The sequence below is a fragment of the Ambystoma mexicanum genome, chromosome 8 (genome assembly GCF_040938575.1).
Source record: "Ambystoma mexicanum isolate Mex_15411 chromosome 8, UKY_AmexF1_1, whole genome shotgun sequence".
Taxonomy (NCBI): domain Eukaryota; kingdom Metazoa; phylum Chordata; class Amphibia; order Caudata; family Ambystomatidae; genus Ambystoma; species Ambystoma mexicanum.
This window is the reverse complement of record NC_090929.1, coordinates 1,405,514,089-1,405,529,577: the sequence shown is the minus strand read 5'-3', so window position 1 is coordinate 1,405,529,577 and position 15,489 is coordinate 1,405,514,089. Positions and strand designations below refer to the sequence as shown.

Here is a 15,489-nt window from a genome sequence, read left to right as displayed (position 1 = left end):
TTTTGATCCCCAAGAAAGACAGAGGACTGAGACCCATCTTGGACTTGAGATACTTGAGCAAGTTCCTCATGAAGGTCAAATTCAAGATGGTCACACTTTCTCAGATCCTCCAGGCCCTCCAACTTCAGGATTGGTTGGTGTCATTGGACCTTCAGGATGCTTATTTTCATGCACCAATCCATCTTAAGCACAGAAATTCACATTCTTCAGATGGTTTCCAAATTTCAGAGTGCCCAGAATCTTCCGGCCTCCGATTTTCTTGAGGTTGCTTGGCCTCATGGCATCCTGCATTTATCTGGTGCCAGAAGCCTGCCTGAGAATGAGATCCTGTAAAAATAGGCTCTAAGAATGCAATGGTCCCAATTCTCAGGAAGGATGACGGACCTGCTCCAAGTTCCAGGCAGGGTCACACCGGATCTCCTGTGGTGGGCCTGCAATGACAATATTCTGAAAGGAGAAACTTCTTGGCAACCATGGCCAGAGATTACAGTAGTGATGGGACGCCTCACTCACAGGGTGGGGAGCCCATGCAAACGGTTTGACAATCAGCGGTCGTTGGTCTCCATCGGAGTCAAAACTATACATCAACCTTTTGGAGCTGAGGGCAATCAGACTAGCGCTGAAAGCCTTCCTGCCCTCTGCACGGGGAAAGAATGTCCTGATAATGACGGACAACACAGTGGCCATGCATTACCTCAACAAAAGAGGAGGTGTAGGGTCACTACCACAGTGCAGAGAGGCAATGCGGCTCTGGTACTGGGCAATTCAGGAAGGAATCTCCTTATCAGCAGTTCACCTAGCCGGAGAGGAAAACACGACGGAAGACGCTCTGGACAGGCAGGGTGCAGTGTCCCACAAGTGGGAATTATCTCAGGAAGTCCTTCAAGAGATCTTTGCCCTTTGGGGAACCCCTCAAGTAGACCTGTTTGCAACCGGAGGCAACCGGAAGTGCGAAAGGTATTGCTCAAGTGAAATTCCTCTGAGAGGAGCTCTAGCAGACGCGTTCGTGGTGGATTAGGAGTTCCCACTACTATACGCGTTTCCACCGACCCCCGTCATTCCTAAAGTGATTAGGAGATTAATATGGTTCGGAAACTGCATGATTTTTATTGCCCTGGATTGGGCCAGGAGACTGTGGTACCCGGACCTTCTAGACATGTCATCTGTCCTCCGATTCGTCTTACGCAGAGAGAGAGAATCTTCTCTCGCAAAGGAAGGGACAGGTTCTCCATCCAGAGGTCAACACTCTCAATCTTCACGCTTAGTTTCTGAAAGGATGAGATACAAGGATTGGGACCTCCCAGAAGACATCATGGAGGTGTTGCTTTCGGCAGGAAGGCCAGCAACAAAATCCCTGTAACGTTGCCGTTGGAACAAGTTTTGCGATTGGTGCAGGGAAAATAATGTTGATCCGTTTCTATGTTCATTTCCAGAAGTATTGGGCCTCATTATGACCCAGGCGCTAAGTGTTTAACGGTGCCGTAAAAGGCTGCGGTGACGTTCAACACCTAGCACCTAATTACGAGGTCCCTTTGCGGGACCCGACCTTAACGGCTGGTTTTACCAGCCGTTAAAGTAGGGACCCGCAAAGGGACCTTGGTGCTAATTACGGTACCGCAATTTGCGGTACCGTAATTAGCGCCTTCCCCATTCCCATTGAGCCCTACGGGGCAAAAATGGGAATGGGGAAGGGCCATGGCGGCATGAGGAATTACCGCCCCACAAACCTCGGAATCGAGTGGTAATTCCCCATTCCGCCATGGACCATGGTGCTAATAGCACTATGGTTTAGCGCCGGAGTCCTAATGAGGGCCATTATCTTTCCTCTTATCATTGGCATACAAAGGTCTCAATGTTGGGACAATTAAAGGTTACCTGGCAACGCTTTCCATATTAAAGCGCTCTTCGGAAGAATGCTCTTACTTTAAAATTCTCTTGGTAATTCAATTTCTAAAAGGGCTCACAAATGTGTTCCCACGTTCTTCTTTTCAGGTCTCAGTTTGGGACCTTCATCTGGTTCTAAAGTTTTTAGTGTGCCCCATTTGAATACTTGCACACATGCCCATTGGGATTGTTAACTTTCAAAACCATATTATTGGTTGCATTCACATCGGCATGTAGAGTGAGCGAGTTGCAGGCACTTTCTTCCAGGCCACCCTATACCGTGTTCCACAAGGACAGGGTGGTGTTGAGGGTAAAACCCTCCTTCCTACCTAAAGTTGTATCTGATCTCCACTCAGAAAATTATTCTGCCAGCGTTCTACCCCCGCCACATCCCGGTAAAAAGGAGGAAAGGCTCCATAGGTTTGACCCTAGAAGAGCTTTAAGCTTTTATATTTCTAGGCTCTCCAAGCTCAGAGTGAATGACCAACTCTTTATTGGGTATACCGGAAGGAAATTGCGTCAAGCTGTTTCAAAACCGACCTTATCAAGGTGAATTATACTTGGCATCTCGGAATGTTACAAATTGGCAAACAAGGACCCGCCAGAAGGCTTGAGGGCTCATTCTACCAGAGGTATAGCCTCTTCGGCAGCCCTTCAAAGGGGTGTGCCTATTTAAATCGATCTGTGAGGCAGCAACCTGGTCTTCACTGCATACATTCACAAAGCCTTACTGTTTACATGCTTCCCACTCACAGGATGTTGCCTTTGGTAAGGCGATACTGTATTCGGCCTTATAAAGTGCCGCTAATTTCAAATTCTGCATATTTCTTTGGGAGTTTATCAAAGATGAGGAATGTGTTGGAGGACACAATCCATTCGAAGAACAAGTTACTTACCAACTGGTAACGTTCTTTCGACTGAATGTTCCTCCAACGTATTCCTCATCGCCCTCCCCTACCCCTCTGTAGAATTTCCCATGCTGTTACAGCTTCCACTCTCTAAGGGCTGTCTACAGTCTGACTACACTAAAAACCAACACAAGCATGAGTGAAAAACAGAACTGAGGCCAACGGGCACCGCACGTGCTACTTGTACACCCGAAGATGTCACCCTTGACGGAGGCTTTTGAGGGACATCGACTCAACGCCATTGACGCACTGCTCCCTCTGCCGAGAATTTTTTTCCAAAGCTGGATGTGATTATCAAAGATGAGGAATACGTTGGAGGAACATCCAGTCGAAAGAACGTTACCAGTTGGTAAGTAACTTGTTCTTTCTAGCTTTAGTATTGATACATGAAAGTTCTGTGGTGTTGCATTGGCTACAATTAGAGGCTTGGGTTCAGGAATTTCTATTTCCTTTCGGAATGCCAGGACAGTAAAGCCAAACCCACTCCCGATTATTAATCAGATCCATCCTCTCAATACTCCAGTTCAATTGGTTAATTAAGGAACATATTTCAGACACTAATCACAAAGGCTTCTCATTCCTGACTCAACGTGGGATGTCTGAGGCCTCCAGAGATCCCAAATTGCTTGAGAAAACCCTTCTTATGGTCACTACCCTGGGTTTACATTTTAATTGTCAATCAAAAATCACATACGTCTTGTATTATATTACCCCTTTCTGTGAGATGGCTTATAAAGAGGGTTCTCACAAAGTACTTTACAATGATATCTGGGATTTAATTAATTCTTTGGTCGTGTTGAAATGCTGTAGGCTTATTGTACTCCCTTCCCAGTTGTCTTTCAGATGCCCAGGACAGGTATGGATGTTAGCCTGCTTCCAGCATCACCACCAGATACTGTTCCTTTCAGTGTGTCCACCTTCTCCCAAAATCCCTCTCCATTTGTATGGTTTTCCCTTGATAGGATGTCTCTCAATTTAGCCTAGTCTGGAAAAGGCCTTCTTTGGGCGATTTCCCCACCCGCCACATCCAGGTGGCACCCCAATCAACACGAGAAAAGTAGAACATACTCTTTTGCCTTTTCCACTTTCCCAAAAAGTTCCTCTGCTCCTATGTGTTTGAAATACCCAGAAAACTCTGACCATGCAGCATCAGCATCATTTGATGCTGCAATTTTGGATTGAATAGAGCCTGTGATAGGTTCCCTTCACTTACTCACACCCAATAGGATTGGCCTCCTTTCTCCAGTTGGCCAATTGCATTCTCCATAACTTAAGGGGATGTGATGGGTATGAGGTAGCCTTTGCCTCAGGAATGTGAAATCAAAATTGTACTCAATATTGATTTGCCCATATCTCATGGAATGGACCTATGCCCTTAAAAAGAATATATGCAGATTCTGTAGAATTGTCTAAATCTGCTGATATATTATAACTGCAGGAAAACAGTTATTGAAATATATGAGAATGTATTAATAATGTATGTATTTCAATATTTTTATCCCAAATTCAGGTCTATTGTTTTCTTATATCGTACAAACGGTCCTAAAATTAGAACCAATAATGTATTTGCCACTTGTCACTTTCAAAATCATTGTTTCTGGTGAACATATTACTGTACAATCCAGCTTGAAGTGTGTCTGTGTCTGTGTCTGTGTCTTGCCCCATTACTATCAACTGAATCCATTTAATGAGACAGCTATTCTGTAAAACAGGATCGTTTTAATAGGCTGCTTTAATAAAGCAGATTACTTTCTGTCTGAGTTCTTGTTATTAGGGCCACAGGTAAGGGCATGTCGACACACACTCACACACACACACACTCTCTCTCTCTCTCACTCACACACACACTCTCTCTCTCTCTCACTCACACACACACTCTCACTCTCACACACACACACACACACACACTCTCTCTCTCTCTCTCACTCACACACACACACACACTCTCGCTCACACACACACACTCTCTCTCTCTCTCACTCACACACACTCTCTCACTCACACACACACTCTCACACACACACTCTCTCACACACACTCACTCACTCTCTTTCTCTCTTTCTCTCTCCCACACTCTCTCTCACACACACACACACACTCTCAAACACACACACTCTCTCTCTCAAACACACACACACTCTCTCTCAAACACACACACACACACACACACACACACACACTCTCTCACACACGCACTCGCACTCCCACACACTCACACACACTCTCTCAAACACACACACACACACACTCTCACTGCAATTATATCTGGTCAAAGTGAATGTTTTGGGTGAGTGCAGTCTCAAAGATTAGGTGAACCAGAGTTTAGTTTTAGATGCATAGTACATAAGCTCTGTGAGATATTCTCTCCCATGTAACAGAAATGGCTATTTGCCTGCTCTTTATTTAAAATAAACAGCACTCAAATAATCAGTGTTTCTGTTTAATTAGATTTACCTCTCATGTGATTTACAATTGACAGTTTATTGTCCTTTCAGAATACTAAAATACAAATGCACAGTTCACCAACTTCCCTTTTTACATCTCTGCATAAATACAGAAGCGTGTCTGTTTAACATTAGTTAACCTGATATTTCAGTGCAAAGCCATTAAAATGTGCTTTGCTGAATGAAATGAATTGCATTCAATCAAAAAAGTTATAGTATTCTAAGCCATATTTTTGTGTACAACAAAAAGAAACATGGCGTCGTCGCTGAGCATGCTTACTAAATGTAGTAGCTGACTGTCCCGTCTGATTTGATGCAATGCTTAACAAAGTGAAAACCTAATCCCACAAATGTTCAATGTTTTGTACAGTAATCGGGAAAGGGATACCGAAGGAGAAATCTTACTTGTTGGCTGATTCATCTTGTAGACGCACATCCTTGATATATGTATTTGTCACCCCTGACCCCCTGCTTCACCCCCCACCAAAATCAAATTGTAGGCTGATTTATGAAGTAGGCTACTCATCTTTAATTCCTTCTGTTTATCTAATGGCATCTTACTTGGCTGACTTAGTGGCACCATGAAATAAGTTATACAAAATAAAAAGATAGGTGCAGTGACTTCCAGCATCAGTTAGAAAAAGTCCAAGTAAAATTATCAGATTGAGTCGCTGTAACTTGCAAAGAGATAAAAAAAAACACATGTAGCCAGTCCTCCAGCATTGGTACCTCTTTTACATTTTTCAGGACCTCTAGAAACAAAATAACCTTCAAGTGTCTGTATCTTAAGTAGCTATGTTTCCTGAATCATGTCTGTGTATTTAGCTTCAATTAAATGTAAAAACTCAGGGTTGTTTGGTTTTGATACCATTCCTGCCACATTCCTTGACAGAATTCTAACAACATTATCAATCTGTGTTTATATTCTGTTTTGTCTCATGCGCTCCTGGTTGCTGAAGTATTACTTTAGGAGGACAGTAGGCTACATCTGTACCCTGTCAATGGATTGCACCATAAATGAGCAGGCCAATTCAATAGCCATTGATGTTCTTTAGCAGGGTCAATACCCATCACATCTGTTCATCCTCCAAATAAGCTAGTGCTTGAAAAGGAAGGGCATACAAAAATGCAATTGTTTAGATTAGAAGGTCAGAAATGTGTCAGTGTATAATTGTTTTATGTAACCTCCTTTTGAGAAAAATATGTTTGTGATCATTGCTGAGTAAGAGAGCCCCACCGCCCTGATAGAACTGCCTAGATGCACCACAAGGTACCTAGACCCACGTTGTAAACAATACTTGGATGTTTAAAGGTCGCGTTATAGAGTTTACATAAAAAGTGTTCAGACCTGGCCGAACCCATTTGGTTCTTCTGGCCATTAAAATATCAGAATAATCAATATCTATGTCCCTTATTAAATCGCTTCAGCAGGATTATAATTTTTTAATCAAAGAAAAGACATCCTCCGATTGCCCTTCTCTTAATTCTGGGATCTTAACCAATATTGCTACTAATGGTGTTGCTAAAACCGAGATTCAATAGGACTAACATTTGTGTTATCTTTTTTAATGCTTTTATCATTATAAGTGGCTTTGTTTGCCTTTTCAACTGGACTAATTAAATCAAGTACCTCATTAGGATCTCATCTTAATATTTGCTGGATTTGATCGACTATTTCTAGCTTTAATAATAACTGTGTATTTTCCCTCTGATGTATCTACTAATTTCTGGGACTTTGCTGTATTCTCAACTCCATGAGGAAAATGCATGTTGCTATCCGGCGCTTGTCTGAGACCAACCTGGTAAAGTTAACCTGTACATTCTGAACTGTCTAACACGGAGTACACACTGTTTGTCTTATAAACATATTTACATTAGCCTTATTTGGCTAAGAAGCTGAATATATTAGTATTAGAGGGATTTATTTGTTACCTGCGCTGCCCATACAATGTGGGTGGGCCTAAGTGGTCGATTATGGCTCCCATTCTTGTCCGTCTTAATTTTAACTTATTACGAAGTCTGGTACCAGAGTCTGGGGTCAGTATTCACCCATTCACTGATGACATCAACTCTTCCTTAATCAGTTATCTGAGGTGGACGCCTCCCAACACAAACATTGTTTAGATCTGATTGAGTCTTGGATGCTGGCTGCCAATCTCAAATTTAATTCAGTTAAGAGTGAATTTCTTGTATGTTCTTCCTAAAAACACAGTATTGATTTACATTCCTGGCTGTCCATTTTGAGCAGCGATCAAATTGCAACATGCCTGTTAACTGGGCATTCTAATTCCACAGAACACTATGGGCCTCATCGCGAATTTGGCTGTAACCCTTAAATCCGGCGGTAGCACTGTTACCGCCGGATTTAAGGGTCCGCCAAATAGGGCTTTGGCGGATTTCTCCCCAGCTCTAAACTGGGGGGAAATCCGCAGAAAATTCGTGCTCATACCACCGGCGGGAAATCCGCTGGCGGTATGAGCACAAAATTTCCCCATTGAGCCCAATGGGGAATGGGGCATTCCCGAATGGTATCAGTGGGGAATGGGGGATTCCAAATCCGCCAAACCCGAGATCCGGCGCTAATAGCGCCGGTGGGTTTGGCGGTAGGGCAGATAGCCCCAGCGCTATCGCCCAACACGTGATGAGGCCCTATGAATGTTCATGTGGAAAAAAGTCTGACCGCACATTAGCAGATCTCTTTGCTTTGTTAGATCAAATATTTTTTTATGGTCAATGTGTGTGGTGCAGGCACTAGTTCTTTCTCATGTTGATGGTGGCAAAGTTCCCCTCTCGCAAGAGTCCAAAATGAGTATTGAGACCTTTGAGGTCTGCGATCCCCACCACTGCTCATTTGGCAGTGAGCGCAAGAAAATATCATCACATTTCATCTATTACCTCATCGCTCCACTGGCTACTTTTGGAGTCTTGCATTTACCTTAATTCATGCTGCATGTTGCATTGCACTGAGGTCCATTTGGCCACAGACATTCTTATTTTGCTGCTAAATTAATGCTTTCTCTTGGCCTAGTAGTAAAACGCTTGCGTGTCTTGATGTCCCTCAGATGAAGAAGGCATTAACTTCTGAATAAGCTTTCTGTTGCACTATTCCTCGCCTCTGGAACTGCTCGCCAGTCCATATTCACCTTGCCCCTTCTCCCTTGTTTTATTTGCAAGGAATTTAAAAGTTGTCTTGCCCCCTCTCCCCCCCCCCCCCAAACAATGTGGTTGATTACTGTTGGTTTTGGCACTTTAATTTCTAAAACATTGGTACTTTAAATGTAAAGAAAGGGGAGTTTAGGAGCAGTGTATGGCGTTGGCATGGCAACTTGCGATGAAATGGTCGAAGCACCATTTGGGAATTGACCCTCTCGCTCACGTCTGCCAGCCTGCTGCTGTTGCCGGGGAGCTGTGCGCGCTCTGGAGTAGGAGCAAAATGAGTGCACCTAACTACATGCCCGTTATAGTTTGATTGGTATGCACCAATGTTTTTTGTCAGTTGAATTTCTGACGGACTATGTTAAAAGTCTGGTGCAGCGTGATCTGTTTTTGAACCGAAGCTGTAGCAACAAAAGAGAATATATGGATGTTGCTAACGTGTCCAACAGTTGTTTTACAATTTGAGAGGTTTACTATTAAACTTCACCTGCATTCCGAGTAGTCCTCTATCCACAAGGGAAAGCCTAAAGCCAGGACTGGCTGAAGATGTGTCATGGCTCGGTTTGTAGGGGCCATTGCAACATGATGGTTGAGGGGCCCCCCTTGCTTACAGCATAAAACAATAGTCTGAGGCACCTGTGAGGTGCATACATTATAATGAAGAGAAAGAAAATACAGCCAGGGATTAATATCTGATGATTATCATAAGACGGATAGCCAGCAAGGAGCTAAAACACTAAATGCCCACTGAAAAGCTATAAATCCTCCTTTGTTAGCAAGGGGCTAATATGTAGAACACGGTCTTAAAAGGCAACAAGGTGATTACACTTCTGAATACACAGAGGGAAGTGATGCACATTTAACGCCCCATAATGTAAGTAATGCAGAAAGAAATATATGTCCCTATATGAAGATGGCTGCCAGAGGAGGGGCTTAGAGAGAGGACTGTCATTAGATGGGGGCAGTATGATCCAGATGACACTGATTGATGTAAAGGAGAAATACAGGTTTGAAAGTGAAACTGTTTTTTCTTTTACTGAGGATTCCTAGCCTAATGACGGGGAATATTAATGAGCATGTGAATCTATGCCAGACCCATGCTGGAGAACAATAGTTACAGGTAAGTAACTTGTTCCTTTCCTGCCGCTACAAGCAAGGTTAGTTAAGAACACACAGAACCACCAGATTGTAGCGAGTGGTTTAAAACTAAATCTAAATCCCTCAAACAATATTTGCTATGGTGTGGTTTTATCACATTAATCAAACTCCAGGTACAAATCTAACTTCACAGCTTCAACCAACAATGCACAATTACTTTATAAATTAGTCTTTGCACTGGTTATGAATTCACACCACCTTAATAATCAAACAAGCATTGCACACAAGGCAGGAGGCATCGGACCAAGGAAGGATCGTTCTTTGTTGGCCTGGACAACAGACCCTTGTTGTAACCAGCCCCCAGTCACTACCCGAGACTACGCTCACCTTCTGAAACGCCAGGGTAGGGGCGGCTGGTGAGACACACTTGCTGCTGTCCACCTTAGCCCGTAAACATGCCGGCAGTGGCGCTGCCTCCTCCGTCTGCTGCACACCAGCATTCAGGCTCTTGGGCACCATCTCCTTATCCTCCATGTTTTGCGGATTCTTGGCATCATGGATGAACACACTAGACTGGCATCTGTTCAAAGCGCATGCGTCTCTTACATAAAAGAAGCTAATTTTGGAGAAACACTACATTTCTACTTGATTTACCGAATGTGCTCTTTGGGGACTCCCCTCTTTGAGCGCAGTGTTCACAGCTCTGAAAACTAGGTGACGTTTAATAGTGAACCTCTCAAATTGTAAAACAACCATTGGACACGTTAGCAACAATCACATATTCTCTTTTGTTGCTTGAGCTCAGCTTGAAAATAGATCACATAGTCCGTCAGAAATTCAACTGACAAAAAAACATTGGTGCATACAAGTCAAAATATAATGGGCATGTAGTTGTGTACTCATTTCTCTCCTACTTCATTGCCCCCCATCTCCAAAGATTAGCCCCAGTTCGAGTGGCATTGAGCACCAGCCCTTTTTACACCCACCTATGTGAAATCTGAACTAATTTTAACGTGCTTGTAAAATCTTTGGTGGCGGGTACCACAGCTGGATATTTCCTCTTTGAGTTTTGTCTATTACCTATAAACCGAAACTACTGTACTGGAGTGCACCTAGGAGGGAAATGAGATGGGAGAGTGGACATACACTTTGGGGTTGTTTTCGTTTGTTTACCCACCGATTAATTGGCCATGCTAATCCATCTGGCTTTTCTCACCCACTAGCTGCCCCATTTGTGCTTATATGGCCTGCCAGTGTTCTTTCTAAGCGCAGTCATCTGAGAGCTAGTGGTTTAATTACAGCTGCACATGCATTGCTGGTTTAAGAACAATGTCTTGAGCAACTAGATTTATAATAAAATGTGTCCGCGTATATGTTCTGTACACTGAAGTCCCGTTTAAAACAATCGTTGACAAAGCCAACAGTGTTGATTTGTGTCCAGATATTATTGCCAGGTAGTGCTATCATATGGCGAGGTACTTGCATCATTTCGAGCTATTGCCATCTTAAGGCCAGGTAGTACAATTATGTCAGTGCCTGAGAAATGCCTATCCCATTTGAACACAAAGGTTAAAACTGTTGGCTTTGCAAGTACTTGTTCTGGAAGTATTCTCTTACACAAGTGTATCTGTTTGTGTAATTCCACTTAATTCTGTAAACTTGTTTAATTGCTATGCTACGAGTACTTCCAGGAAGCGCCATCCAGCTTGTTAGTTTCAGGGTGTGCGATGTATGCTTTCATTCTATGGTCCTTGTATTCTATTTGTGGCGATTAGTTCTGCTCTGGTATTGTACTTAGTTTGAAGATTGTGTTAGTCTTCTGCTGTACAGAGATTCTCTCACATACACCCACAGACATAACTTTTCTGTTAAATAGCTCTCTCAGCCCATGACCCTGATTAAATCAGAACGAAATAGATGTCTTTATTTTGTTTGTTCAAAAGGAAGTATTATAAATCATTGGACTGCCGTCTGTTTAATGTAGTGACATTACAATCAATCAGAAAAGTCTACGCTCGGCGTTTTATTTTACACTTGGGTACCAAGAAAATGGAAAAGCTTTAAGAGTTGTAGTCTTGGCTTATTGTTGATCTATTCATTGGTGGCACATTTTCTTATCTTCATCTTTCTCGCCAGCCTCACATGTTAGAGGACATTCCTTATTTGTATTGCCTTTCAGTAATGCTGTGCACTCATTTAGGCTTGTTTTCTTTTTTCTTCTAATCCCATTTAGCTAACGACAAGAATAATGCAGCATGATGTGGAGAAATGCAAATCGCGAGCCAGGCGTCCTGATATGGCCCTCTATGTGCCCAAAGCCAGACGAGAAGCTGCTGTTCAAAAATTGGAGGATGATCAGCTGATTACTCAAGATGTCACTGAACCATTAAAGGACGGTGCTCCTGAAATACAGGAGCTCATCCCTAAACTGTGCACCACAGACCTTACAAAGCACACTCCTCAACTTGGAGCCCGCCAGCGAAAAGTCAAGGAAGGAAAAAAGCTACAAGCCAAAGCAAAGAAACGAAAAAACGAGAAACCTAATGAAAAGGATATAATCTGCAGGCATTTAGCAATTGAAGAGCGTGGAGTACCTTCAATATCAGCGGACATCGGCCAGCAAGTACACAATGCAGGGGTAGCAGGAAGGCAGGAAGGAGCATTAGCAGCAGACTGTGATCTTGTCATAGAACATTATGATTCTTCTACTGAGGTTGACATGACTGTGCGTGGCACTGTGAACACATGTGAAGTGGACAAAAGCGATAAACCAAGAGAGGAATTGCACGTTTCTCATCCTTTGCAGAGCACACACCAAGAGATAACAAGAAATGATACAAAAGTAGGCCAGGCCTGGGATCCGGGGGTCTGTGGTGTGGTTTGCACAGAAAATACACCTGCAAATACGCGAACAGCTATTAATCCAGCAAACGATGCAGTCTGTTCCAAGCTTGGGGGTTCACAATCCAATTGCTTCTTTGAGAATCATCTTGTCAACACGTCAAACAGAGACAGTTCTTTTGAGCAGTGGAAAGTATCAATGGACGTGGGCCTGGATCTCGCAAGCAACGTTACAGATAATTTGCCAGTGCATGAAGGGACACTTGCGTGCAGAATGTCCAAACACATAGTCGAGGCAGACGTTTTACCTGATTATGTGGGAGAGGTTAGCGGCTCCCCCGAGTGTGTAGATGGCATTCCAGTTGGTTTGTTGAATCTTTTATGTATCAATGACAGCAGTTCCCCTTTGTTTCTCAAAGGCATCACAGAAACTACGTTGATGCAAAAGGAAATCATTGAAAACCAGGGGTTGCAGTGTGCAGATACTATTCTGTATAACACAGACAATTGGACAAAGGAAACCATGACCAAGGACACATCTCAGGAGGAGCAGCAGACGCCTGTTGCCTCAAATAGAACTGTCAATTGCCCAGATTTGTCACAGAAGCACACACTGCAAATCAAAAGCAGTGTACCATTGCAAACCGAGTGTGCAACTGCTGTACCGTTTGAACATGCCTCCCGCTTTGTGATGGAACAGGCTGGCAAGACATCTGGGAGTGTGGCACAAACCGGCAGCGAGATAACATTTAGCTCTGAAGAGCAAGTTGATGTTGTCAGCAGACGTGTGACAGACACGCTAGACAATTCCATTGAAAACCTGTCGGGTCATATTGGCAAGTTTCATGGCAGCTTGGCACAACCTATTGGTGAGTCTTTTGTGGCTGTCTCGGAGGGTGGTACAATCGTCATCGATAGTGTGCCAAATGATGATGGCAAGACCTCAGGCAGCTTATCGGAAACAGCTGCCACTAAAGCAGAAGGTCAGAATGTTATCCCAGTCACTATGACCGATTGTGCAGATGAAATAACAGAGATCATAGTCGAACATGCAAAAGAGTTCATGCACATCATCTCTGAACATGCATGCAATCTTTCAAACAAGATAAATGAGTTTTCGGAGGTGGTCAGCAAACCGCGGGAAACCGAGCACAGTTGTGAATTTATTGTTGGAAACAAAGAAGACATTTTAAAGCCATGTAATGCAGCTCAAGTGGATAGATGGGTTGAGCCTGTTGTTCCTTGCTCTAGTCAGACAAATCTACCCGATGGCAATGTTGAGGAGGACAGCTGGGATTCTCTATTTAATGACTATGGAGACTGTTTGGACCCACTTCTTCTAGAAAAGGTAAGGTAAATAGTGTGACATAAAAAGTCTAGTCCTTCTGCAAACTCAACATAATTAATTCTTCTTTGTCAGTCTCACTTTGTAAGTGGAAGCTTGTTAAACTGTTACCTACGAAACTTATTTCTTGGGTTTTCTATATTTTATTCAAACCTGCAATGTTGATTTAGTTATTTTTTTAAATCGCCCCTTAATTGCCATTTGACTATGTTGGAGTGTAAGTTTTTGTTGATTCTTAACACTTTGCATACAGGATTAATGGAGGTACCTAGCTATGCAAATCGCCCAGCAAACAATATTTGCACACACCATGGCTAATTGAACTATTTTCATCTTTGAGATAAAACCTGAAGTCACTGAGCGAGCAAGCATGACCTAACAGCAGTTGTAGGGAATTCTTCATTTTTAATTTCTTTTTTAAATACAGTTCCCAAAATTTGCATTTTCTGCTCCTTTTCTCAAGTGTTCTGGCTAGAGGGACCCACAACTCTGGCTTGTACAGAACATTAATCATAGTATTAGCAATAATAATCATCAGAAGGAATTAGGAATGCTAGCCATCACGCAGAATTTGGAATATTGACCAGCAGATGAGACATTGACAACGGGCAAAAGATTAGTATTTATTGACAATTAGGCAGGCTTGGCAATTCTCATGAGCTGTGGGGGGATTTTCTTTTAATCAGTTGCTAGGGGACTAGCGATAAAGATGGGCAACGATTTGCTATATTGACCAAGTGGAATAGTCCCAGTAAAGAACAATAGACCAGAGTAGCTATAATGATATCATGCATGACAAGGAATACTTTCAAATCGGAAAGTTCAGATTTCCCATGCCTTCTTCTCCATACATAGTCACATCCTCACCGCCCAGCCTGCATCCACATGCACACAATATCAACTCAAACAGACCCCCACACACATTCCATCGCACTACTCTGTCACCCACACCCCTACAAGCAAGATCATCATCCCTTAACACACATGCAACCCCATGTTCGGTCTTTCAGCACATTTCCACTTTCCATCAAGGCCTCCAATCCACATAGACCCAGTACCACCTTCCAGCTGTACTCTCAAAGGCATGTGTCCTCCTTCCCTATTCAAACATCTTTATGCATGAACCATAGGTATGGAGGAGGTGTGGCTGTAGAGAAGAGCAAAGGGGAGAAGAGGGTGGGACAGGAAGGAGTGAAAATGTGCATGTCTAGTTAAGTTGCCAAGTGGAATTGGAGATCTGGGTTCTAATCATGGCTTCCCCACTTGACCAAAATTGTATGATGTTGTGTAATTCTTTTTATTGCTCTGTTCTTCAGTTTGGATATGGGCCAAACGTGAGTGCTAACGAGTAAACTGGAGGCCATTAAACATGCTTTATTTAACCAGAAACCTTTTTGAAGGACATTGTGATCACATTGGTGCATGTCGGTCCAGTTATGTGTACCTGTGGTGTTCCCCAGGGTTCTAATCATTCTCCTTGGCTGTTCAACAAATACCTGGCACCTCGCGCCCACCGCATAGCTGCTCTCTGTGCCAACATTTGGTGCTATGCAGATGATACTCAGCTCTCTTTCAGGGTACCCTCAGCCGCCTCTTCTCCCCCTCTCATCCCAGAGTGTCTGTCTGCAATCCAGGAGTGGTGTGCCACCAATGATCTCTGCCTTAATGCTAGTAAGATGGAGATCCTCCTCATCGGATCACCAGCTCCCTCCTTTCCTCTCTCTGGCTGCACACCCTGGACCCTCTTCCTGCTCCTACCTGTGAGGCTAACAACCTCGGGGTCATCTTCGACTCCACACTCTTTCTCTCCCCA

At 43.3% G+C, this 15,489-nt stretch overlaps 1 protein-coding gene across 5 annotated transcripts in view; it reads left to right on the top strand.

The window, feature by feature from the left end:
• The window catches only part of R3HCC1L (R3H domain and coiled-coil containing 1 like), a 482,602-nt gene that overhangs the window by 148,199 nt on the left and 318,914 nt on the right, over nucleotides 1-15,489 (top strand). For all 5 annotated transcript variants that reach the window (XM_069611545.1, XM_069611546.1, XM_069611547.1 and 2 more), the window contains one exon: nucleotides 11,724-13,679. In XM_069611545.1, coding sequence (XP_069467646.1) covers nucleotides 11,724-13,679 — 1,956 coding nt within the window. The remainder of the gene's footprint in view (nucleotides 1-11,723; nucleotides 13,680-15,489) is intronic.